At 43.8% G+C, this 23,241-nt stretch overlaps 1 protein-coding gene across 1 annotated transcript in view; it reads right to left on the bottom strand.

Annotated features, from left to right (window-relative positions):
* Nucleotides 1–22,813, bottom strand: part of LOC124774879 (troponin C) — a 63,728-nt gene extending 40,915 nt beyond the window's left edge. Inside the window, exon 1 of the mRNA XM_047249528.1 lies at nucleotides 22,682–22,813. Within this exon, the coding sequence (XP_047105484.1) occupies nucleotides 22,682–22,684 (3 nt within the window). The 5' untranslated portion in view covers nucleotides 22,685–22,813. The remainder of the gene's footprint in view (nucleotides 1–22,681) is intronic.
* Nucleotides 22,814–23,241: the final 428 nt, after the last annotated feature.

Genomic DNA, 23,241 nt, shown 5'->3' with positions numbered 1-23,241 from the left:
AACCTGCAAGTTAAATTTAACGTATAGATAAGATGGGTTACATTAGAAACGTTTGTTGACAGCAAAAAGCACCCCCATAAAATGAAGAGAGATATACGATAGGCCTTCAGTAAGTATTGAAACCTTTCTTTCGGCCAGTTTCCGTTGAAAAGATACGAAATTTGTTGGAATATTCCCGCTTCATCCTCCACAGTTTCTACGAAGTTCAGATAGGTGACGGCGCTATACATATCCTTCAAAATGGGGTCTATAACGGAATGGCGTTCCAACCAGAGAGCTCATTGGGTTTATTTTAGCGAAAAATCAAAGCATCGCAGTTATTCACAGGCGCTTGCAGACTACAGGGACCAGACAGTGAACAAAAGCACGGTGAGTCGTTGGGCGAGGCGTCTGTCATCATCGCACCAAGTTCGAGCAAACCTGTCCGATCTCTAACGTGTCGGCCAGCCGTACACAGCTGTGACTCCTGCAGTGTTGGAACGTGCGGATACTCTCACTGGGGTGGGCGACGAATCACAATGAAACTCCTTGCAGCTCAGCTGAACGCCTCGTTCAACAGTTAGGGAGCCCAGAGATGTGTGCCCGCTGGCCTCGTCTTTGCCTAACAGAAGACTGTAAAGAGCATCTTTTTGGCCCAATGAAGGATGCGCTTGGTGGGAAGCGGTATGTGGATGATGTTGAGAATATTCATGGAGCAAGATGTTGGCCCCGACGTCGACCAGAAGAGTGGTGCAATGCTAGCATAGAGGCCCTTCCAGTAACATGGCCTAAGGCCGTCGCATTGAACGGAAATTACGTGGAAAAATAGGGTTTTGTAGCCAAACGAACGAGGAATAATATGGTGTACTGGAATCCTGAATGAAACCAACCTGCTTTCAGAAAAAAAATGCGAGGCATTACTTATCGAACGCCCCTCGTATAACAGTCCTATGCAATTGCAAGTAATAACTTCACATATGTTCGAATTGCGCTCTTTCCCTAATGTAGTTCAAAATTATTTCCAGTGTTAACGCTCTTAGAAACAGTGGCTTTGAGTACGAAGAGGAACTAACTGTATAGTCGCCTGAAAATGGAAAAAGTGCTAAATAAATATTTTCTTGCGTGTGAAAAGATACGAAGTGACAAAAGTACAAAATCCGCTAAGCTAAGATACTAGTCGTGTCTGTGTTGCAACAAAATCATAGAAAATACAATGTTCATTGTTCACACTAATTGTGTAATGACCGTTACACTTCTGTTCGAGTCCTTGGAAGAATAAGACGCAAACTTCTACGCTAACATTTCGTTATGTGGCTGGAAAGGCCTGTGATGTAATAATTTCTGTTTGTTATCTCAGAATATAATTATAGTTCGTTAAGATAAAATAACTGATTCTATTTAATGTTCATGTATGTGTCGAGCACTTTTCCTCCGAGTTGTTGCCAATTTCAGCGTAGCAAATGTACGTTAATTGTTGGCAACCATTGCTGCAACATCCTCTACACTCACCTAAAGCTGGGCTGGCGCTCACATATTCGCTAAAAACTGGCTTGATTAAAATGTGCAATAAATAGAAGCGCATATGGTTGGAATTACAAATTACTTCAGGTACACCAGAACGCAGCCAGCCGCGTAGATTGAACAACGAAGCAGCTTATTTTCTTTTACTATTATCAGATACTTGTGAATGTGTCCTAGGTCATCAACAGCCGTACAAGCAGAAACCACATTCACCCTGAAAATAAAATAGATTATGTTGTCCTATTTAATCTGCTGTTTAAGAGAAAAGTCGCTGTCATAGTTTTATGAAGCCAGCCATATCCCTAAGCGAATAGTAATTATTGAGAGACGTTCGACTTTAACTACGTGTACTATTACTTGAAATGGACATCATTCTCCTCACAGCACTGTATAATCGAATTTACTCTGGTGTCCAAAATTAAAGCAACAAACCACTATTTCACCGTTCTTTGTCCCAAAATAACTATAAAAACAGTCAACGGATGTCCGTAAGAACGTGCTTTCCACGGAAGATCGCATTCCGGTCAACGGGCAACCATGCCGACGATGACGTCAGGGCACCTATCAAATGGTGTACCGTTTTCCGGGTAGTCCCACATCCAGAATTGCGGTGTGCAGAGTCACAGACGGTGCAGAGAAGACGCGTTCCAGCCTCTCTGCGGTGGAGGGCCATAGGAAGACTGGATTGTGAATCGTTCTGTTCCAGCGCCGGGCCGACCACGTGTAACATCAGAAAGAGAGGAGCGTTATTTGGCTGTAAGGGCACGACAGTATCGCCTTAGTAATGCAAGCAACTGGCATCTGACGTCGCAGCATTCACTGGACTTGTATCTAGGCAGATGGTGTGTACAGAAGGCTTCGACAGAGTGGCCTTTATTGTCGGAGATCTGCTGTATGTGAACTTCTAACGTGTCTTCACAGAAGGGAGCGTCTAGAGTTGAGTCGTTAACACCCCACCTGGACTGTCGAACGCTGGCCCAATGTTCTTTTCATAGGTGAGTTCCGATTTGCGCTGGAGAGTGATTCTCTACGGATTTGCATCTGGAGGGACGTGGAACACGTTTTCGGGACCCAAACATCGAGGAAGATCCCTAATGGTGTGAGCAGGGATTATGTTGATCACGGAACACTTCTTCATGAAATTGTACAAGTGAATCGGCAGGGTTTAACTGTTGTCAGTTATCTTGATGAGACCTTGCGGCCCAGTGTGCGGTTTTTACGAGCTGCTGTGGACCAAGACTTCGTACTGATGGGCGATAACGCTCGACCCTATAGGGCGCGGGTGCTTGATGTTTCCTTGGAAACAAGATATTCGACACATGGCGTGGCTTGCTAGCTCTCCCGATTTGAGCCCCATAGAGCTTTACTGAGGCCTTTTGCGGATGATGCTGTCGTATATCGAGAGGTTGTAACAATGGAAAATTGTACTGAAATGCAGGAGGCTCTGCAACGAATTGACGCATGGTGCAGCGAATGGCAATTGAATCTCAATGTAGACAAGTGTAATGTGCTGCGAATACATATAAAGGAAGATCCTTTATTATTTAGCTACAATATAGCAGGTCAGCAACTGGAAGCAGCTAATTCCATAAATTATCTGGGAGTAGGCATTAGGAGTGATTTAAAATGGAATGATCATATAAAGTTGATCGTCGGTAAAGCAGATGCCGGACTGAGATTCATTGGAAGAATGCTAAGGAAATGCAATCCGAAAACAAAGGAAGTAGGTTACAGTAAACTTGTTTGCGCACTGCTTGAATATTGCTCACCAGTGTGGGATCCGTACCAGATAGGGTTGATAGAAGAGATAGAGAAGATCCAACGGAGAGCAGTGCGCTTCCTTACAGGATCATTTAGTAATCGCGGAAACGTTACAGAGGTGATAGATAAACTCCATTGGAAGACTGTGCAAGAGAGACGCTCAGTAGCTCGGCACGGGCTTTTGTTGAAGTTTTGAGAACATACCTTCACCGAGGAGTCCTCCTACGTATATCTCGCGAAGAGACCATGAGGATAAAATCAGAGAGATTAGATCCCACACAGAGGCATATCGACAATCTTTCATTCCACGAACAATACGAGACTGGAATAGAAGGGAGAACCGATACAGGTACTCAAAGTACCCTCCGCCACACACCGTCAGGTGGCTTGCGAATTATGCTCTGCAACGTGAGATTGATGACATCATTCACAGCATGCCTCGTCCTTCTCAGGCCTGTATTGCTTCCAGAGGTGGCCACACCCCATAGTGAGCAGATTAACGAGTTGTCTGGATGTGTGTGTAAATACGTTGTGTGGGAAAAAGCGAAGACCATTTTTTCTACCGTTGCTGCAATTTTTTTATGTTCCTTATTTTTAATTTTGGATGCTACTGTATATGAACTTCATACGAAGCTTAAACAACTTTCAAAGTAAAGATTTAAAGAGTAACAATAACTATTGTCCTTTTACGCAGTGGAACAACTTCCCAGAGGAGAAGGTTGGCGGCTCTCTGGAGGACTAGAGAACGTCGGCCGGCAGAAGCCGTGGCCGATGGTCAGCGAACGCATCCACCACCGCTCCTCGATCGCTGCCTCTGCTATTTACGGCGCCGCCTCTGATACGGCCCTAAAATTACGTAACGCAGACGGCCCTCTAGGCGCTGCCGCTGTGCGTGGGCCGGAAACGCTGGCAGCAGACCCGACTCCTCTGCCAGTCCCAGCCCGCCGCTCATTTCTCAAAGGACTCGCGGCGAAACGCACAGGCATTAATTTTCCGCAAGCTCTCTTCCTTCCTTTTTCACATTCGCTCTGCTGCCATCTAACATTCCTGTTTACAAAGAAATTGAGCTATAATTGCAACCGACAGTCGACATACATTCCAACTATTTTTACGACCGAGTCTCGCTTTAAAAATAATAGAAATCCGAGCAGAGAGCAAGACATCGCAAATCTGCGTCGCGAGTGACGTCGGAAAACTCGGTGACACGGCTGCAAATGCGGATAGAGTTTAACGAGACAGTTCGTTCCAAAACGACTTATAGGAGAACTGAGCACTGACAATCAGCGCGCCAAAACCGGCTCCGCGTCTAGCCGCTATGTTCCAGCAGACTGGGGAGAATAGGAGGAAAATGGATAGCCGCGGAGCACCTACAGCTAGAAGTTACAGCAGCCTCACAACTCGACAACCATTCATAAGAATTCACTTGGAGGTAAACGGTATGCAAACACTGTATTTTCTGAACACCCTACCTGAAAACAAAATACAGTTGTGCTTGAGGCTTAAACCCTCTTTATTGTCAGATAATTGGTAGGGTTACTTTTACGGTCGCTTATGCTCACCTAACCCTGTCAAGCACAGAGCACTACTCTCGGATCATGCTGTTACAGTTCGTCCAGTCCCCAAGACAAGGCTCGCCACAAACAAAATACACCACTGGCCATTAAAATTGCTACACCACGAAGATGACGTGCTACAGACGCGAAATTTAACTGACAGGAAGAAGATGCTGTGATATGCAAATGATTAGCTTTTCAGAGCATTCACACAAGGTTGGCGCCGGTGGCGACACCTACAAGTGCTGACATGAGGAAAGTTTCCAACCGATTTCTCATACACAAACAGCAGTTGACCGGCGTTGCCTGGTGAAACGTTGTGATGTCTCGTGTAAGGAGGAGAAATGCGTGCCATCACGTTTCCGACTTTGATAAAGGTCGGATTGTAGCCTATCGCGATTGCGGTTCATCGTATCGCGACATTGCTGCTCGCGTTGGTCGAGATCCAGTGACTGTTAGTAGAATATGGAATCGGTGGGTTCAGGAGGGTAATACGGAACGCCGAGCTGCATCCCAACGGCCTCGTATCACTAGCAGTCGAGATGACAGGCATCTTATCCGCATGGCTGTAACGGATCGTGCAGCTATGTCTCGATCGCTGAGTCAACAGATGGGGACGTTTGCAAGACAACAACCATCTGCACGAACAGTTCGACGAGGTTTGCAGCAGCATGGACTATCAGCTAGGAGACCATAGCTGCGGTTACCCTTGACGCTGCATCACAGACAGGAGTGCCTGCGATGGTGTACTCAACGACGAACCTGGGTGCACGAATGGCAAAACGTCATTTTTTCGGATGAATCCAGGTTCTGTGTACAGCATCATGATGGTTCCATTCGTGTTTGGCGACATCGCGGTGAACGCACATTGGGAGCGTGTATTCGTCATCGCCATACTGGCGTGTCACCCGACGTGATGGTATGGTGTGTCATTGGTTACATGTCTCGGTCACCCCCTGTTCGCATAGACGGCACGTTGAGCACTGGACGCTACATTTCAGGTGTGTTACGACCCGTGGGTCTATCCTTTATTCGATCCCTGCGAAACCCTTCATTTCAGCAGGATAATGCACGACCACATGTTGCAGGTCCTGTACGGGCCCGACTGCTGCCCTGGCCAGCATATTCTCCAGATCTCTCACCAATTGAAAACGTCAGGTCAATGGTGGCCGAGCAACTGGCTCGTCACAATACGCCAGTCACTACTCTTGATGAACTGTGGTATCGTGTTGAACTGCATTCGCAGCTGTACCTGTACATGCCATCCAGGCTCTGTTTGACTCAATGCCCAGGCGTGTCAACGCCGTTATTACGGCCAGAGGTGGTTGTTCTGGGTACTTATTTCTCAGGATCTATGCACCCAAATTGCGTGAAAATGTAATCACATGTCAGTTCTAGTATAACATATTTGTCCAATGAATACCCGTTTATCATCTGCATTTCGCCTTGGAGTAGCATTTTTAATGACCAGTAGTGTACCTACTTCTAGATGGATTACTATCAATCTCTAACATAATCTTTGTTGAAAACTTTTACAAATTTTTACTTTACATGGAAGTGACCAGAACATCAACATCTACCTGTACATGTACAAGGGTGTACCCCCCCCCCCCCCCCAAAAAAAAGGAATTATTTTTTTAAAGGTACATGTTCTCAAATGTTTACAAAACAACCTTATCCCCTTCAAAACATTCTCCATTACAACTAATCCATTTGTCTCACTGGTGTTTCCACAGTTCGAAAGATTTTTTTGTAGTCATGTTTAGAAATGGCTGGCAACTACTCCCTCGTTTCATTCTTGACATCTTCAATGCTATCAAATTATTGTCCTTTCGTGCCCCTTTTCATGGGTGGAAATCAGTAAAAGTCGCGTGTGGCAGCGTAACCACGCCATTTTTAGCCAAAAACTGTCTAACAGAGACGGCTATGTGTGCAGGTGCGTTTTCATGGTGGAAGAATCTCCTATCTGGCACATATCGCATCTTCTTTGACAAACACTGTAGGACAATCTTCCTAAAACTTCCAAATAAAAGGTTTTATTGATAGTCTGACCTGGGGGAACAAACACTGAATGAACTACACCGTTGGCAACAAAAATGAAAATCAGTATTGTTCTGATATTTGATTTGACTCGACAACATTTTTTTGGACAGGGTAACGATGACGTCTTCCATTAGCTTGACTGTTGCTTTGCTTCTAGGTCGTAACCATAGTAGCATGACTTCTCATCAGAAATGATCACTGACAGAAAATCTGTATCAGTTTAAAACCGTTGTTTCAAAGCACGACATGTTTCAGCTGACTTTCCTTTTCATTGTTGGTCAGAAACTGAGTAACAAACTTGCGGCAATCCTTTTCATTCCCAAATCTTCCGTTAAAATTCGCTGAATCTAGCTCCAAGATAACCCACTAATCTTTGAGAGTTGAACAATTGTTTGTCGACGGTCTGTGAGCACAAGCTCTCGAATTGTTTTAATATTTTCATCGATTCGGGCAGTTGATGGACGTCCAGGAAGAGGTTTGTCATCAGTCGACATGTCGACATTTTTTAAATCGATCTAACCACTCGTACACTTGAGATTTTCCCAAAGCTTGGTCAGATGTTTCCAACATTAAAACAGTTTCAGTGGCATCTTTATCGAGTAGAAAACAAAATTTTACATCTACGCGTTGTTGACTTAAACTTGCCGTCATAGAAAACGAAACAAGAACAGAACAGCACTAGCAAAAACAATCACTGCAAATGAGCAAAACAAACCGGGTCTACAACAAAAGCGGCATGGAACTCGCAATGAGTTGCGCTATACGCCCCTAGCGGTAGAAATGCGTACTACACAAGCTCCGCTCACGCCACTGTTGTTCCGGTTTTCTTTGGGGGGGGGGGGGGGGGAGAGGGATACCCCCTCGTATACTCCACTAATCACCTTAATCTGTGCGACAGACGGTATCTCTGCTTTTCCCTGAAAGATTACGATATCAGCACCTGCATCTGTTGTCAACAGACCTGAAAATTTCCAACCGTAATTTCAGTGAGGAGAACAATGCTCAAGCCAAGCAAATGGTCACTGGAGAACTCCTGAGTATGGGTTTCAGTACGTTAGATGTCCAGCAAGGAACGCTGACTACAGTGTACATGAGAGAACAAACTCAAGCCATGAACTTGCAACCCAGCTTAGAAAACAATTGTTGCAGTTGCTTTAGGAATACTGCAATAGGGGACGGTTTTGAGTGCAAACTGAACAGAATTATTTCCAGTACAGAAAGTGGAAAGGGGTGCTGTTATACCTGATATGCTCTAGTATTCACTGAAAAATACGAACCAAACACTTCACGAGTTGAGCAGGTTTCCGCGGCAGCTGATCCAGCTGCGGGAACGTCCAGATAACAACTGTGTGTCTCTACTGATCTGGAGGAGCAGCTTTCATCATTAGAAACTGAGACGGAATTTTTCTCACACACTGTACCGTGTCAAACTTGGTCACCTCATTTTTAAATTCTCATACAGATGCTTAATATTGGTAGGTTAACTATAAAATATTCATGTTCACAGAATAGTACGAAAGCAAACAGAGAAGTGCAGCACCCTTGAAGGTGGGCCAGCCACAGCTACGAGCTGTCATCTACGGTATTAATAAACCGCTTCAGCTGTATTTAGTCCTTTATTATTGGATCACAACCGGGGGCACATGGACACCAGGGTGGTGCCACCAATCCGTAACATGAGTGACATCACACCTGACATTCCCTTAGTGTGTAAATACAGGCACCTCATCAGACTGAGTGTGTGCCACCTACGCTAAAGCGCTGAGTACCATTAACGATCACTTCTAGAAACCTTGTACTCACAGTGAAGCAACTGTTAACTTTCTACTGATGGGCATCTGCAGCAAATTATGATCTGAAAAATGAGTTGACCAGGGCGGTCAGTGGCACTTCAAAATGAAGCTCCTAGCCCACTTTGTTTTGTGATCTTTGAGTCAACACCCAGGCTTATCACAAGAATATCTTTGATAATTCTTTGGACGACCACAGAAGAAAAGTGAAGAACAAACACGTCCAGTATGGGACCATTTTCTGCTGTCGGGGTAGCAACGACACAAAATTTAATGGTCTCATATTTACTATTAAAAACAGTCTTGATCACGATTTATTTATCAAGGTGACTGGTTTCGACCACTGCTGTGGTCATCTTCAGACCATTGAGTAGGAACCTCTTACTGCTGGAGAATCACTACTGGTCTCATGCTTGGTTTTCTTTCTACATCTACACCTGCATCTACATCGATAATTCGCTACCCACCGTGCAGTGGGTTGCGGAGGGTACCCTGTACCACTACTGCTCATTTCCTTTCCTGTTCCACTCTCAAACAGAACGAGGGAAAAAACTACTGTCTATATGCCTCCGTATCAGCCCTAATTTCTGGAATCTTATCTTCGTGGTCCTTGGGCGGAATGCATGTTGGCGGAAGTAGAATTGTTCGACAGTCAGATTCGAATACCGGTTCTCTAGATTTTCTAAATAGTGTTTCCTGAAAAGAACGTCGCCTTACCTCCAGGTATTGCCATTTGAGTTCCCCAAGCACGTCGTAATACTTGCATGTTGTTCGAACCTACCAGAAATAAATCTAGCACCCCGCCTCTGAACTGCTTCGATGTCTTCCTTTAATCCGATCTGGTGCGGATCCCAAACACTCGAGCGATACTCAAGAATTGGTCGTCCCAGTGTCTCCCAGTGACTCCTTTACAGGTGGACCACTCTTTCCTCAATGTCTCCCAAGAAACCAAGGTCGACCATTCGCCTTCCCTACCACAGTTCTCACATACTCGTTCCATTTCAAATCGCTTTGCAAAGCTACACCCATATACTTGACTTGACTGTGTCATGCTTTACACTAGTAACACTGTAATCGAAAATTACAGGTTTGTTCTTCCTACTCATCCGCATTAAGTTATTTTTTTCCATATTTAGAGCAACCTGCCATTTATCACATCAACTAGAAATATTGCCTTGTATCTTCCTACAGTCACTCAACTTCCACGCCTTACCGTACACCACATCATCATCATCATCAACCAACCGCAGATTGCGGCCCACCCTGTCCACCAAATAGTTTATGTATGTGGAGAACAACAGCTGTCCTATCACGCTTCCCTGGGGCACTTCTGACAATAACCTTATCCCTGATGAACATTAGCCGTCGACGACAACAAACTGGATTCTATTACTTAAGAAGTCTTCGCGCCACTCATATATCTGTGAACTTATTCCATACGCTCTTACCTTAACAGCGTGCAATGAGACACAACGTCAAATGCTTTCCGGAAATCTAGAAATATCGACTCTGTCTGTTGCCCTTCATCCGCAGTTCGCAGTATACCAAGCGAGGAAAGGGCAAGCTGAGTTCCGCACGAGCAATGCTTTTTAAAACCACTCTGGTTCGTGGACATAAGCTTATCAGTCTCAAGAAAGTTTATTACATTCGAACTGAGAATATGATCAAGGCTTCTGCAGCAAACAGAAGTTAGATATACTGGTCTGTAATCTTGGGGGTCCGTTCTTTTACCCTTTTATACACTGGAAACACCTGCGCTTTTTTCCAGTCGCTTGAGTCTTGGTGCTGGGCGTTTCTCGATAAACGTAAGCTAGGTTAAGGGGCTAATGCCATAGAGTACTCTTTGTAACTGAATTGGGTTTCCATCCGGACCGGATGCTTTCAGATTTTTCAGCTGTCTCTCTACAGAGATGCTTATTACTATGTCACCCGTAAAAGAGTCTATCCGATGGTCAGATGACGGTATATTTGTAAGATTCTTCTGCATGAACGATTTCTTGAACGTGAAAGCCAAAACTTCGGCTTTAGTTTTCCTTTCTTCAACCCCCGCACGAGACTGGTTACCACGGGACTGAATGGAAGCCTTAGATCCGCTTAGCGAGTTTTCATACAACTAGAATTTTCTAGCGTTCTGTGGCAGATCTTTTGCTAAGGTGTGACGCTGGTAATTGTTGTATGATTACCAAACATGCAGCAACCAATCGCAAAATTATGTTTTATTTATTCACCTTTGCAAATCGATTTCAACCGATTAACAGCCATCATCGGTACATAAACTTTATGTTTGACCTCTGCTTAGAGCAGTATTACTACTCAGGGCACATATTGGTTTAAAGCACCGATGATGGCTGTTAATCGGTTGAAATCGATTTGCAGAGGTGAATAAATAAAACGTAATTTTGCGACTGGTTGCTGCATATTTGTTAATTTTATGGTTTACGATAGCAGAAAGACTTGGCTACCACATGGAGCCCACCATTCATAATTATTGTATGCTAGTATGTAGTTCTTTTCACAGACGCACTAATCTCTACTAAACTTTGCTTGTCGTTATTTGAGTGCTTTCTTTGCAACCGAGAGTGCAACAACCTCTGCTTCCTCAGCATTTTCCGAATAACGTTATTGCCGCGCGGGATTAGCCGAGCGGTCTCAGGCGCTGCAGTCATGGACTGTGCGGCTGGTCCCGGTGGAGGTTCGAGTCCTCCCTCGGGGATGGGTGTGTGTGTTTGTCCTTAGGATAATTTAGGTTAAGTAGTGTGTAAGCTTAGGGACTGATGACCTTAGCAGTTAAGCCCCATTAGATTTCACACACATTTGAACATTTTGAATAACGTTATTAACCCATGGTGGGTTTTTCCCATCATTTTTCCTCTTGCTAGGGGTATAATAGTCCAGACCCCGATTTACAGTCTGCTTAAACTTTGCCCATGATTCCTCTACGTCCATCTTACTGAAATCACTTAATTTCTGTTCACTAAGTGAGGTGCTAACAACTGCTTATCTTCTCTGTCTAGCAGAAACACTCTCCTAGCCTTATTTAGTAACCATAGTTGCTATAATGACATCATCGTCGCTAATCCCCGTTTCTATACTGACAGTGTCGATAAGGTCTCGCCTATTTATAGGTACAAGATCTAAGATATTTCCATTACGTGTGGGCTGCCGAGCTAGCTGTTCAGGCTCTACTGACCGTAGACTTTCTTTGAATGACTATAGAACTGCCACAGCTGATTCGTGCGACCGGTAAAAACGTCCAACAATTAATTTAGTTTCGCCCACACCTGCTATACACCACCGGATAACTTCACTGTCACACTCAACTTCGATCCCAATAGAGACGATATTTTTGTCAACTACCATGTACACCTCCCCTTTTATGGCTCCAAATCTGTCTTTCCGATATGCTTTACACGACTTGCTAAATATCTCAGAGCTTTCCACTTCAAGTTTCATCCAGCTCTTGGTTCCAAGGACAATTTGAGCGTGAGAACTTTCATGGAAAGCACTAAAATAGGGAATTTTATTACGAATACTTCGGCAGTTTACTGATGAAGTCTTGACACTTGAATTGTATTTATGCTGTCTGACTTTCCTTGCTGGGCATCGACTGGCGAGTGTCCATCAGTCCACCTCAAACTACCCTAAAAAACCTTAATGTGCGCTCCACAGGTACTCAGCTACCCAAGTAGCTGCTTCCTTTGTGTAAGGCACCCCTGACCTATCAAGGGGAGCCCTACGATTGAGCACACGATAACGCGGGTCCATAAATCTGCAGCCAAAACCGTCACAGAGTCGACGAAGCTTTTGGTTGAGACCTTCCACTCGGCTCCAAACCAAAGGGCCCCTATCAACTCTAGGAACAATGCTGCAAACTGCGAGCACTACTTGCTCCCCGCTCATGAGCACAGCAATCTTCACAGCCTCCGCCAGCTCTGTATGAACTGGGGATGTCCCCAAAAGCCACGCGACGGGTGTCGCCGGTGCCGACGTGAGCCACAACTTGCAGAATGCATCGTGCACGCTCGATAGTCGCAGGCAAAGCTGCTTCTACATCTCGGATGAGTCTCCCCCGGCAGATATGCCGACTGCACATTGGCTTTCTTTCCAGTCCTGCACATTACCTGCCTAAGGGGCTCCGTAACAAAACTAGCGTTGGATCTCCCGATAACTAGTAAACCTCTTCCCCTGCTCGGACCCTGCTGAAGGAGCGGCCACCTGTCCAGTCTCAGGGTGAATGGGCGAGGCTAAGTGGCCAGTCTCCACATTGGCCCTCCTCCTCGAGCGACGCGAACGCGTTACCACCCGCCACTCAACCTGCTGCGAGAGCGGATCCACAGCGTCGGGTACACTAGGAAGTGCTGAATGAATTCACACTGACAAAAACCTGAGATTGAACCTCTTAAACAGAAAAACACGCACAACATGTTATAAATATACTACGAGGAAAACACAGAAAAAGACAAACACTTAACCTGGCGCTCTGTAGATGTACATCAGCCGAGAGCTGGAGCGCGACTGGTGAGATGCAGGCATTGTTTGAGCTTGTAAACGAACCAGTGGTGTTATTTCCGTAGCAGTATGAGTGTATACTTTGATCAGTTATTCTTTTATGTATTTTTAGACCTAATACAACAGCACAGATCTGTCCCTACAATGAATGACCCATTTACACTAAAATATAATCACGTATTATATGGTTCTAGGGCACACCTTTCAAATAATTTTTTTCAGTCTCGACTCTGCCTAGCAAAGGCTAGTCCAATTATTAAAGCAGATAGACAGCTAACAGTAGATATGTTGGCAACTCCTGCCACGATTTCATTATAATTCAGAACGAACTGGCAGTTAATTTTTACCACGATGTCCATAAATATTCTCTATTAGCAGTACCTACTTCATTTGCAAGTATTGATAAGTAAACGGTGATTCTATATGGTGTTTTTTAAGATATTATTCAAGAAAAAATTCTTGACAGCTAGGCTTGATGCTCTGGAAACGTTTTACTTCTTTATCGCTGAATTTGTAAACACTTAGTTGAAACAGATATCCAAGGCATTTCAGATGTTATTCCCAACTGGTCTGACGCGTGTACATTCAAAAGCATTCATCATTTGTGAATAACTAATTCCACATTGTAATACGAAAACATTCTCGCGTGTAGGTTTGATTGGAGGCGTGGCGTGAGTGCGGACACATGGCATGTGGGAACTGCCAGAGTTTGTGCAGTGACCGGTACCGGCAGTATGTACGAACATAAAGTAAACCATGGCTCTAATGAGAGCACCAGGTTGCTATATATCGGGAAGTCCACGGCGAATGGCAATTTAAAGACCGATTATATTTGCGGAATAGTTAATTACGGACGATCATAGATTTAGAGCTAACTTTGTTCTTTATACATTAATAACTTCAATTTGCCCTAATCCGTCATAGGAAACAAAGTGTCTGCTGGCAGCGCTTGACCAGCCCTACCGAATTTAAGTATCAGATTTTTCATTAAAAATATGCAACGTTAATAATGGGGCACAATGTCGATTCTGATAATTAAAAAATAATTTATGTAACAATAATACGAAAAACTGCAAGTATAGTGGCATTATATGTTAATAAACGAGAGTAGCAAGCTGTAGACACATTATTTTTGTTAATTTTAAAAAAATAGTTAAAAGTAGCTCTAATGTTTGGCCGATTAATGATAATAATAAGCAGATAAAACCGAAAGTAAGTACCCCAGAAAAAACGCAAGGCATCTCGTAAAACTGTTAAAATTCTAGTCCTCATTGATATGTAACTTTTGTGATAGATATTAATTTTAATACAGTTTCTATTCACTTGAAACTCTGCACGTGAGGAGCAAGTTTATTACGCACAAGATGTACCATCGAATCACAATGAAATTGTAATATTGTACCATTTCAGAGAAATAAGCACTAACCTCAAATTGTGTGGCTATATATAAAGTTTGCATTGTATCATGTACAGGAAATGTACTGTTATGAGTTTGTTAATGGCGAAATGAAGGCTACATTGCTCGGAGTCAGTCTGTTGCAAGCATTCGTAGAGGTGAAAGTGGCCTTAGAAAAGAACTTTGCGGATGTGCAACGAATCAATCGCTTCTAACAATGTTTAAAATATTTTATGCCACAGGTCTAGAAGCTTGTAAAATCTCTTCACGTGCTCACGAACTTCAGATATTCTGTGGTAGATTTTTGTCCATTTTGGCTCTGAAATGCTTACGTCTGCGGGCTCGCAATATTTTCCACAATAAAGTTAAATGACTTGCGAGAATTTTCAGCGAATAACACGAGTGAACAGAAGTTTAAATTATTTTCGCAAAATACCGCGCATACAACTCTATCGGTGATCTGTGGATAAAAAAGGCAGCATATCAATCCGTCGTGCTGATAGCATAAAAGAATGTGTGAAACTATTTAGTAAACAGTAACGTCATAGTGTTGAAGACGTTTATTTCCCGCCGCCGTATCCAGTCTACAGTTAAATCAGTTTCCAGGAAATATCGTAAGACGAATCTGTCCATGCGACAGGTGTTTGGCTGTCCTGTACACAGTAAAGTAGTCAACGAACTTTAAGACTTTTATTAAATGCTCTCACCAACGAACAGTATTATCTATACGGTTCCAATATGCAGGTACTGTCACTTCACGTGTTGTCGTTGGTGCCCGAAGAGTCCAGTGTGGTGAGAGATCAGAAACAGTGTGGATTTTACGTCGGCGTTACTGTCACTACATTCAGTAATTGATTTACATAGTAAGGAAGACAAAGGGCAACACCTCCGACCGTGCCAGGTCGCCATAATTTCAGCAGCTCATTCAGAAAGAAGTCTCCCTAGCAACAAAGACGTACCTTTGCCACGGAGCTCCGCCCGAGTTATTGTTCAAAGTGAGACGCAATTAGTCTTCCCGTTATCTTGCCCCAGTGTGGCGAAGATAAACGGCTCGTCTGGCGTAACGAGGTGCTGGGAGCGAGCCAGGCGCATTTCTGCAGAATAAAAGCAGGGCCCTGCTCTATTAATACGGGTCGCGGTGTCAGATATAAAAGGCTGACGACAGTGTGTAACGGCCCGAGGTTTGGCGTAGGTTATGGGTCTACCTGCCTGTGCGTCACCTGCACGTCTGGCTACCTCCTCACAAGCTTACCTTATGTACCTGCAAAAGTTCCTCCACAGCCACTTCAGAGGCGCTCTGTCAGTGAAATATCTTACAGAACCAATTGGTATACAGCGTTTCACGCAAAATCAATCACAAGGGAGCTCGAGACTTGTGAGACACCTAGCCATTCAGTTATCTCTAGGACCATTCTTATAATGTTGTCTATAAAAATCCGGAACATCAGGAACGATGGGAAATTACGACTTCTACGTCTTGTGCCTTCATGATACAGTAGGAAGAATACATTTGTGGGTGATTTTGGGGAATTACGAAACTAAACTGCGTCGGAACAGGCCTTGAAGGCACAACGCACCGACCGACCGCCGTATCATCCTCAGCGGATAGGCGTCACCGGATGTGGATATGGAGGGGCATGTGTTCAGCACACCACTCTCCCTGCCGCTGTCATCCTTCGTGACCGCAGCCGCTACTTCTCAGTCACGTTGCTCCTCAAATGGCCTCTAAGGCCTGAGTGCATCCCACTTGCCACAGACGCGCGGCAGAACCGGACAGTCACCCATCCAAGTGCTAGTCAAGCCTGACTGCGCTTACTTCGAAAACTGTCGTATTACCGCCTTGAGCTACTGGAAAAATGCTTTATTTATACAACCAATATTTTCCGTGAGCTGGTGGGCTCAAAAATGGTTCAAAAGGCTCTAAGAACTTTGGGACTTAACATCTGAGGTCATCAGTCCCCTAGACTTACAAGGGGAGGCGATGACGTTTGGAACGCGGATTTAGTGCAAACTTCGTACACTCGTAGTACCCCATGAGGACAACAAAATGTGTAAGAAGTAGCGCGTACTTCTCAAGCGTTATTGAGAAAATCGCAAGATAATTTCGGTCGTCAAATATACACCTGCTCGTGGCCATTTTTACCATGAAGCGACGGCAGCCGAGTGGTTAGCTTTCAAGCACCGGAATCGCTGTATCGAGTCCCGTTCGTCAGTTTTCTTTTTTATTTTCAACACAGTCGTTTTCTTTACTATTTGTATTGCAATTGATATAACGGGAAAAACACGTGTAATTGGATGAATTTTTATTAAATTTACAATGTTATTTGGCAGTCTACAAATTTTTACTGTCACAAATAATATAATATTCATAACTTTATGTTTTCCATGTTTTGACGAAAAATACGATCCTGCAACTTGTAGTCGTAATGTCGAAAGCGACGATTAATTGTACATCTTTCGAAAGCCGTGTGTGCCGGTCAAAACTTGCAGATAACAGGTAGTTTCAGGCTCTTTCCATTTATAAGGGATTTCTCAAATCACGGACAAGCATACATTTTCAGTATCACTTTATGCGTTTGGTCGTTTACTAGTCGATAGTTATGAATATTATATTATTTTTGATAGTTAAAATTTGTAGACAGCCAAATAACATTGTAAATATCATAAAAGTTCATCCTATTACATGTATTTTTCCCATTATATAAATTGTCATATAAATAGTAAAGAAAATGACTGTGTTGAAAATAAAAAAAAAACTGACGATCGGGACTAGATCCATCGAGCCAGCGATTACGGGCTTGAACGCTAACCACTCGGCTGCCGCCGCTTCATGGTAAAAATGGCCACGCGCAGGTATATATTTGACGACCGAAATTATCTTGCGATTTTCTCAATAACGCTTGAGAAGTACACGCTACTGCTCATACATTTTGTAGTCCTGATGGAATGCTACGAGTGTACGAAGTTTGCAGTAAATCCGCGTTCCAAACGTCATGGGCTCCCCTTGTTAGAACTACTTAAACCTAACTAACCGAAGGACATCACACACATCCATGTCGAAGCAGAATTCGAACCTGCGACCGTAGCAGCAGCGTGGTTCCGGACTGAAGCGCCTAGAACTGCTGCAGCAAGCCCTTAGGCTTCGGGGGATTACAGACTCCGTCCGAAAAGGCATCGCGAGGGCCAACGACACTTCTCGACCGCCGTCTCATCCTTAACCGATAGGCGTCACTGGATGCGGATATGCAGGGGCAAGTAGTCGGCGGTGTCCCGGCTTCTGTCAGTTTTCGTGACTGGAGCCGCTACTTCTCAGTGAAGCAACTCTTCGACTGGCCTCACGAGGACGGAGTGCACCCCGCTTGGCAACAACGCTCGGCAGAACAGGACGGTCACTCACTCTAGTTCTAGCCAAGTACCACAGCGTTTAACTTCGGTGTTGTGACAGGGGTCGGTGTTACCACTGCAGCAAGTCCCTTGGCGGGGGATTACCGGGTGCGAAGTTTGTTACACACCTAGCAACAACAAAGACTCTAACCCAGTTTGGCAGCAAGGCAAACTGGGATGGGAGGACAGTTATTGGTAAGTTGTTCTGTGCTGCTTCAACTCTCTGGAAACAACGTGGTGTCGAGTATAGACCCCTGATGAATGCTAGCCCACGTGTGCTAGTAACAAGGGTCCCACAGTAAATGCGCCAAGGAAGTCAAATACGCTTTTGGCAGTGTCAGGATGGCAATAACGTGCCATCCAAATTAGTCGTGCGCTAGAATAAAGGCATTCTCAAGGTACAGCTGTGGTGGTACTTTTTCTTATATAATCGGTTTTCTGTTATACCAGTATTCTCGTCTCCAGTTTAACCTAACTGTTAAAACCGTCTGAAGTAATCTAAGGCATCTCGATCGATAGTGGATCGGGGCTGTGGCATAAATTGGTCTCATTGTCTGCAGCAAAGATGGTGAAGGTGAAGGAGACGCGCGGTAATATCGTGAGTGAAAGGTCCCAGGTTGATGACTGCTCTGCATCGTCACTTTCGATGGCAACAATTTTTCACCCTGAAGCAACCATAAAATTAAGGATTCAGTTATTATCCCAGGTTTGTAACATGCCAATAAAATTACAAGTATATCAGTCAAATTTACATTCTATCCCAAGAACCATTGTGAATGTTTTCTCCTAGTGTTAGGTCGCAAGTCTGTTATGCCTCCTCCGTCTTTAATCTTGTGAAGCAAACGGAGCAGTGTGTTTTATTGCTACGGCACTTCATAAAATACTTTAAAACTACGGAGATACCTTTCTGAAATACAAACGAGGTACGATTCTTATGTCGTGTGTTTTTGCTCGTTTCTACTGTTGGTGCTGTAATATCACTTTTCCCATTTGCAATAGTAGCCCAGTATTTCAATGCAATCGAAATTTTGCAAATAAACATTGCTCATTTTTGAACGAAAGTTTATTTAAGAACCAAAAATTTTTATACAGCTGCTATAGCAAATTGATTTGTCAGTTGCTTCTTACCGGCTTATTATTAAAAAGCGAAAAAAAACCTACTCCATCATCGCAGTGCTTCAGATCGCAGCGACATATTTAAAACCTACACTCTCGCATGAGGAAAGATATCCGCAAGGTCCACTGTACAAATGTTACTGATGGGCCAACCGACTGGACAGTCGGTAGTTTTTTTCGTTCAGTCGTTTTTTTTTCAGTCGAGTGGAAACAACTATCCTTTCAGCCATTTCCGCTACGTGAATGTTTCTCACTCACTCTCCATGTTTCAGGGGTTTCACTTAATGTGAGAAAACCTACTGCCACAAGTCGCTAGCAGCTACGGCAATTTATGATTGTTTCCACTGTCACCGGGTTTTAGTTATTTCATTTAAACCTTTTAACCATTTCGTTTACATATGAACCATAATTAGGGCTGCTAACACTTTTGGAGCAAAATCTTATTTTAAACAGAGATGAGTAAAAAGGGTATTTATAAAACTGAATTATTTTCGAAATTTACATATTTCCATTCTTAAATGTTATTTCTTTCGTACTTCCGGCATTAAACACGGATTTCTGATTGGTTTGCAAAGGTTAATAGGTGGTGTTACAATATGAATTTATTTCCGAATAAATAAAAAATTAATTTTTATTTAAATTTATTGAAGCCCTGTGTCTCTCTTCGCACTGATTTGGACTCATCACCGATTCTTTCAGTAAGTGCTGAGGTGACGTGAACAGCAAGCACATGATAATTTTTTTAACTGTTTGGTGAGTTAATCACTGGCTCGTTAAGCATATACTGACACCTGACCGCTGCGCGGAATTAGCCGAGCGGTCTATGGCGCTGCATTCATGGACTGTGCGACTGATCCCGGCAGAGGTTCGAGTCCTCCCTCGGGCATGGGTGTGTGTGTTCGTCCTTAGGATAATTTAGGTTAAGTAGTGTGTAAGCTTAGGGACTGATGACCTTAGCAGCTAAGTCCCGTAAGATTTCACACTCATTTGAACATTTTTTTTCTTTTTTTGACACCTGACGGAAGTATTCTTTCTTTCACAATAAATATTTGTCTTCGTTCGTTATTATTCTGAAAATTTCTTTAGTTAGTATAGTTTCAGAAGATGAAGCACACTTCCAGACACTGTACATTGCACTTAATTTATAGGGTCGCTTTTTATCTTGTCTTATGATTTCTTCCGTTAATACGCCACTGAGGGTTTCGGATTCCGATCCAGACACAAAGTTCAGTATTAAGAAAATACCGTTTCATAAATATAGATGAGAAACTGAAGTAAATCTCTTTTGTAGTACTCAATAAGAAGCAAGTATTGGAACGGCAATAACAGTGATGATGGGCGACAACGGAGCGTGGGCAAAGATATTTAACAATGCCAAAACGATCATTTGATGCCAAATGTTTCCACTCGGAACTGGGTGCACCTGCAGCAAGCGACTCCACTTGTCTCTTCCAGCGGTCGAGGGAGGTTCGAACGTGGTTGCAGACTGTTTACAGTGGTGGCCAGAGAACAGCTTAACTGTGTAACTAAAGCACCAGTGTGTGAATGTGAATAGTACTTTTTCACTCCAGTGAAATACTGCACCTGCAAAGCTGTAAAATGTAAATTGGTTTGCACGTACCTAATAAGGTAATATTCTGTAAAATATATTTACCTTCGGCACAAATAGTTGGATAAAATTTTAAGTACTAAATTCAAGTAATAATACTAATTTCGTACTGCTCACTGGCCAGATGCAAGTCTTTCTATCGGACGCCACTTCGGCGGCCTGCATGTCTCTAATCTGCCCCAGCTATCCAACCGGGGAAAGTGGACATACTGTTTAACGTCGAATCCGAACCACGTGTCGTTTTTGGCGACTCCTCACATCACTGAGATGTGAAGGCTAAGTTAAAAGGAAGACTGAAAAATCCGTGACCGAATTTAAATTCGATGCTGTGACCTGTTTTCGGGTAGGTGCCTTACAGCTTTTTTTAGATGCTACCCCATTTCTCTGTTTTTTTCCGCTACCTTCTGGTTTCCATGCACTCACTTTACTATCTCTTTTTTAGCTGGTAGTGGCAGGAAAGAACGGAGAAAGTCAGGTTCAGGCTGGGTGGAGACATGGTACGCAGGGATGGGGTGGAATCCCGAGGCCTCGGCGTGATAACTTGCACCCTCTCCCTCCCCACCCCCCTCCAGCCTGTCACTGTGCTGGTCCCACATAGTAATGGCCTTTGATTTTTTATTTTTATTTATCTGTTTTTTGGTGAAACCTTACAACTCGCTACTCAAGAAAGAAAGAAACAAAATCGGAGCTTATGCTACATGGTTTCAGCGACATAAAAAAGAAAAAAATCATTTCCAGTCGTGAGCTGCAACAATTTTTATTTTTTATGAATCAAACGAAAAAAACCAAGACAATGAGGGCCACATAAAGGAAATACACTGTGTATCAATAGCACTGCAAAGGGACCATGATGAAAATACTATGAGGACCTGTTAACTCATTAACTCAACACCTTTTTTTTGTTTCTTTTTTTTTTTTTTTTTTTTTTGTTTTACCAAAAGTGAGGACACAGAAACAGAACACTCAAACGGAAAAGGGTTACTACTTTTCATCCAAATCCTTGACGACTAATGCTAGATACATCATATTCGCAAAACGCCCACGATAGCATGGTATCCTTTGCCATATCCAGGGCCGTAATATACTGGTAAAAGCTACAAGGGTCCGGATCATATCCGCTTCCCACTACGTAATGAATATAACGTCCGACAAGCCACATATTTGTATCGTTCTTCGTTATGGGAAGGAAGATTCTATTGGGACGCAGGAGAATCTCACTGGAGATTTTCGCTTCCCACCGCTAGACCAGCAGTTCCGACTGTAGATTTAAATGCTTTTTAATTCATGGACAGATTACATATTTTCAGTGAAATGAAATGCAGCCAGTCGCTAAAATTTGACAATGCTCCCGTCTTCTTTATGTATCCCTAAGGCAACTTTTACGCTCAAAATTGTACCCCCAACGATATATCGGCTTAATTAATTACAAGGCAACTGTAGCTGGAACAATACAATTCCCACCAATGATTTAATCAGTTTTAAGTGATGAAAAGACTGGTTTCACTGAGAAGAACGAGTGGATAGCTCAGTAAACTAAAACACCTAAGAGAGTTTTTAGCTGAAAGAACGAATACATAGTTCAACCGACAGAAGAAGTACAGACAGGTTTCACTTGAAAAAACAAGAGCAATTCAGTCAATATGCAAAATCACAATGATCTGAATCGTCTGTTTTGTTCGGTTGTCACCACAGACTGGTTTCACTCGAAAGAAATGAGTGAATAATAATCCAAGTGATACGCAGAACTAAAATCAACCGAATCGATTGTTTTTATTAGGTTTTTGAGCTGCCCTGAAACAGTGGAGCCCGGTAATGGTTTCAGTAGTCCTACATGATTCTGGTCGACTGCATTATCGGAGTGCTTCAGATTGTAACGGCACATTCAAAACCTTCACGCTATTGCCACGATGACTTGAAATCCGCAAGACCCACTGTACAAGTGGGCGGCGCAATCCTGATACTACGGAGATCGGCGAGTGGCCAGTTGCCCGGGGTGGCACCTGCGGAGCTCGTGACTCACCATGGCTGCTGGTGTGGTGACGCTGGTGTGGTGTTTGGCGGCGAAGCCTCGGCGGTGTCTGTTGCGAGCAGACTGGCGAACGCGAGGTGCGTCGCGGGCGGCCTATATAGCAGGCGCCGCCCCAAGCAGCTAGACGACTATTTGCAGCGGCACATCGGCTATGCGCGCCGCTCTCTCTCTCCCCTCTCCCTGCTTCTGCGAGGCCGCACCCACCAGCACCGGCGGAAATCCTAGTGACAATAAAAATAGGCCACGGGGAGCGTGGGCGGCGCCGTACATTGTCGCTGCTGGAATCTCGGCACCTGCCAGCAAAACGTCGTCAGCGGTTTCTGCGAGTACTGCACGGCTGCGTCAGCCCTATTTTCAGACCTGGAAAAACACTGAGGATCGCAAAGTTATTAGTTGCGACCTTACTACTGTATAACCTAGCGTACCTAGGAACTTTGTTTTGGAGATGTGGAACACAATTTTATCACTTTCCTTTTTTAAGGATACGTAACTATGAACGAATCGAAATTAGACCACATCCGGCAACAGTTTAAGGATGGCGGTTACTACTA

Source organism: Schistocerca piceifrons, chromosome 2 (assembly GCF_021461385.2).
Source record: "Schistocerca piceifrons isolate TAMUIC-IGC-003096 chromosome 2, iqSchPice1.1, whole genome shotgun sequence".
Lineage (NCBI taxonomy): Eukaryota > Metazoa > Arthropoda > Insecta > Orthoptera > Acrididae > Schistocerca > Schistocerca piceifrons.
This window is presented reverse-complemented; position numbering and strand designations above follow the sequence as displayed.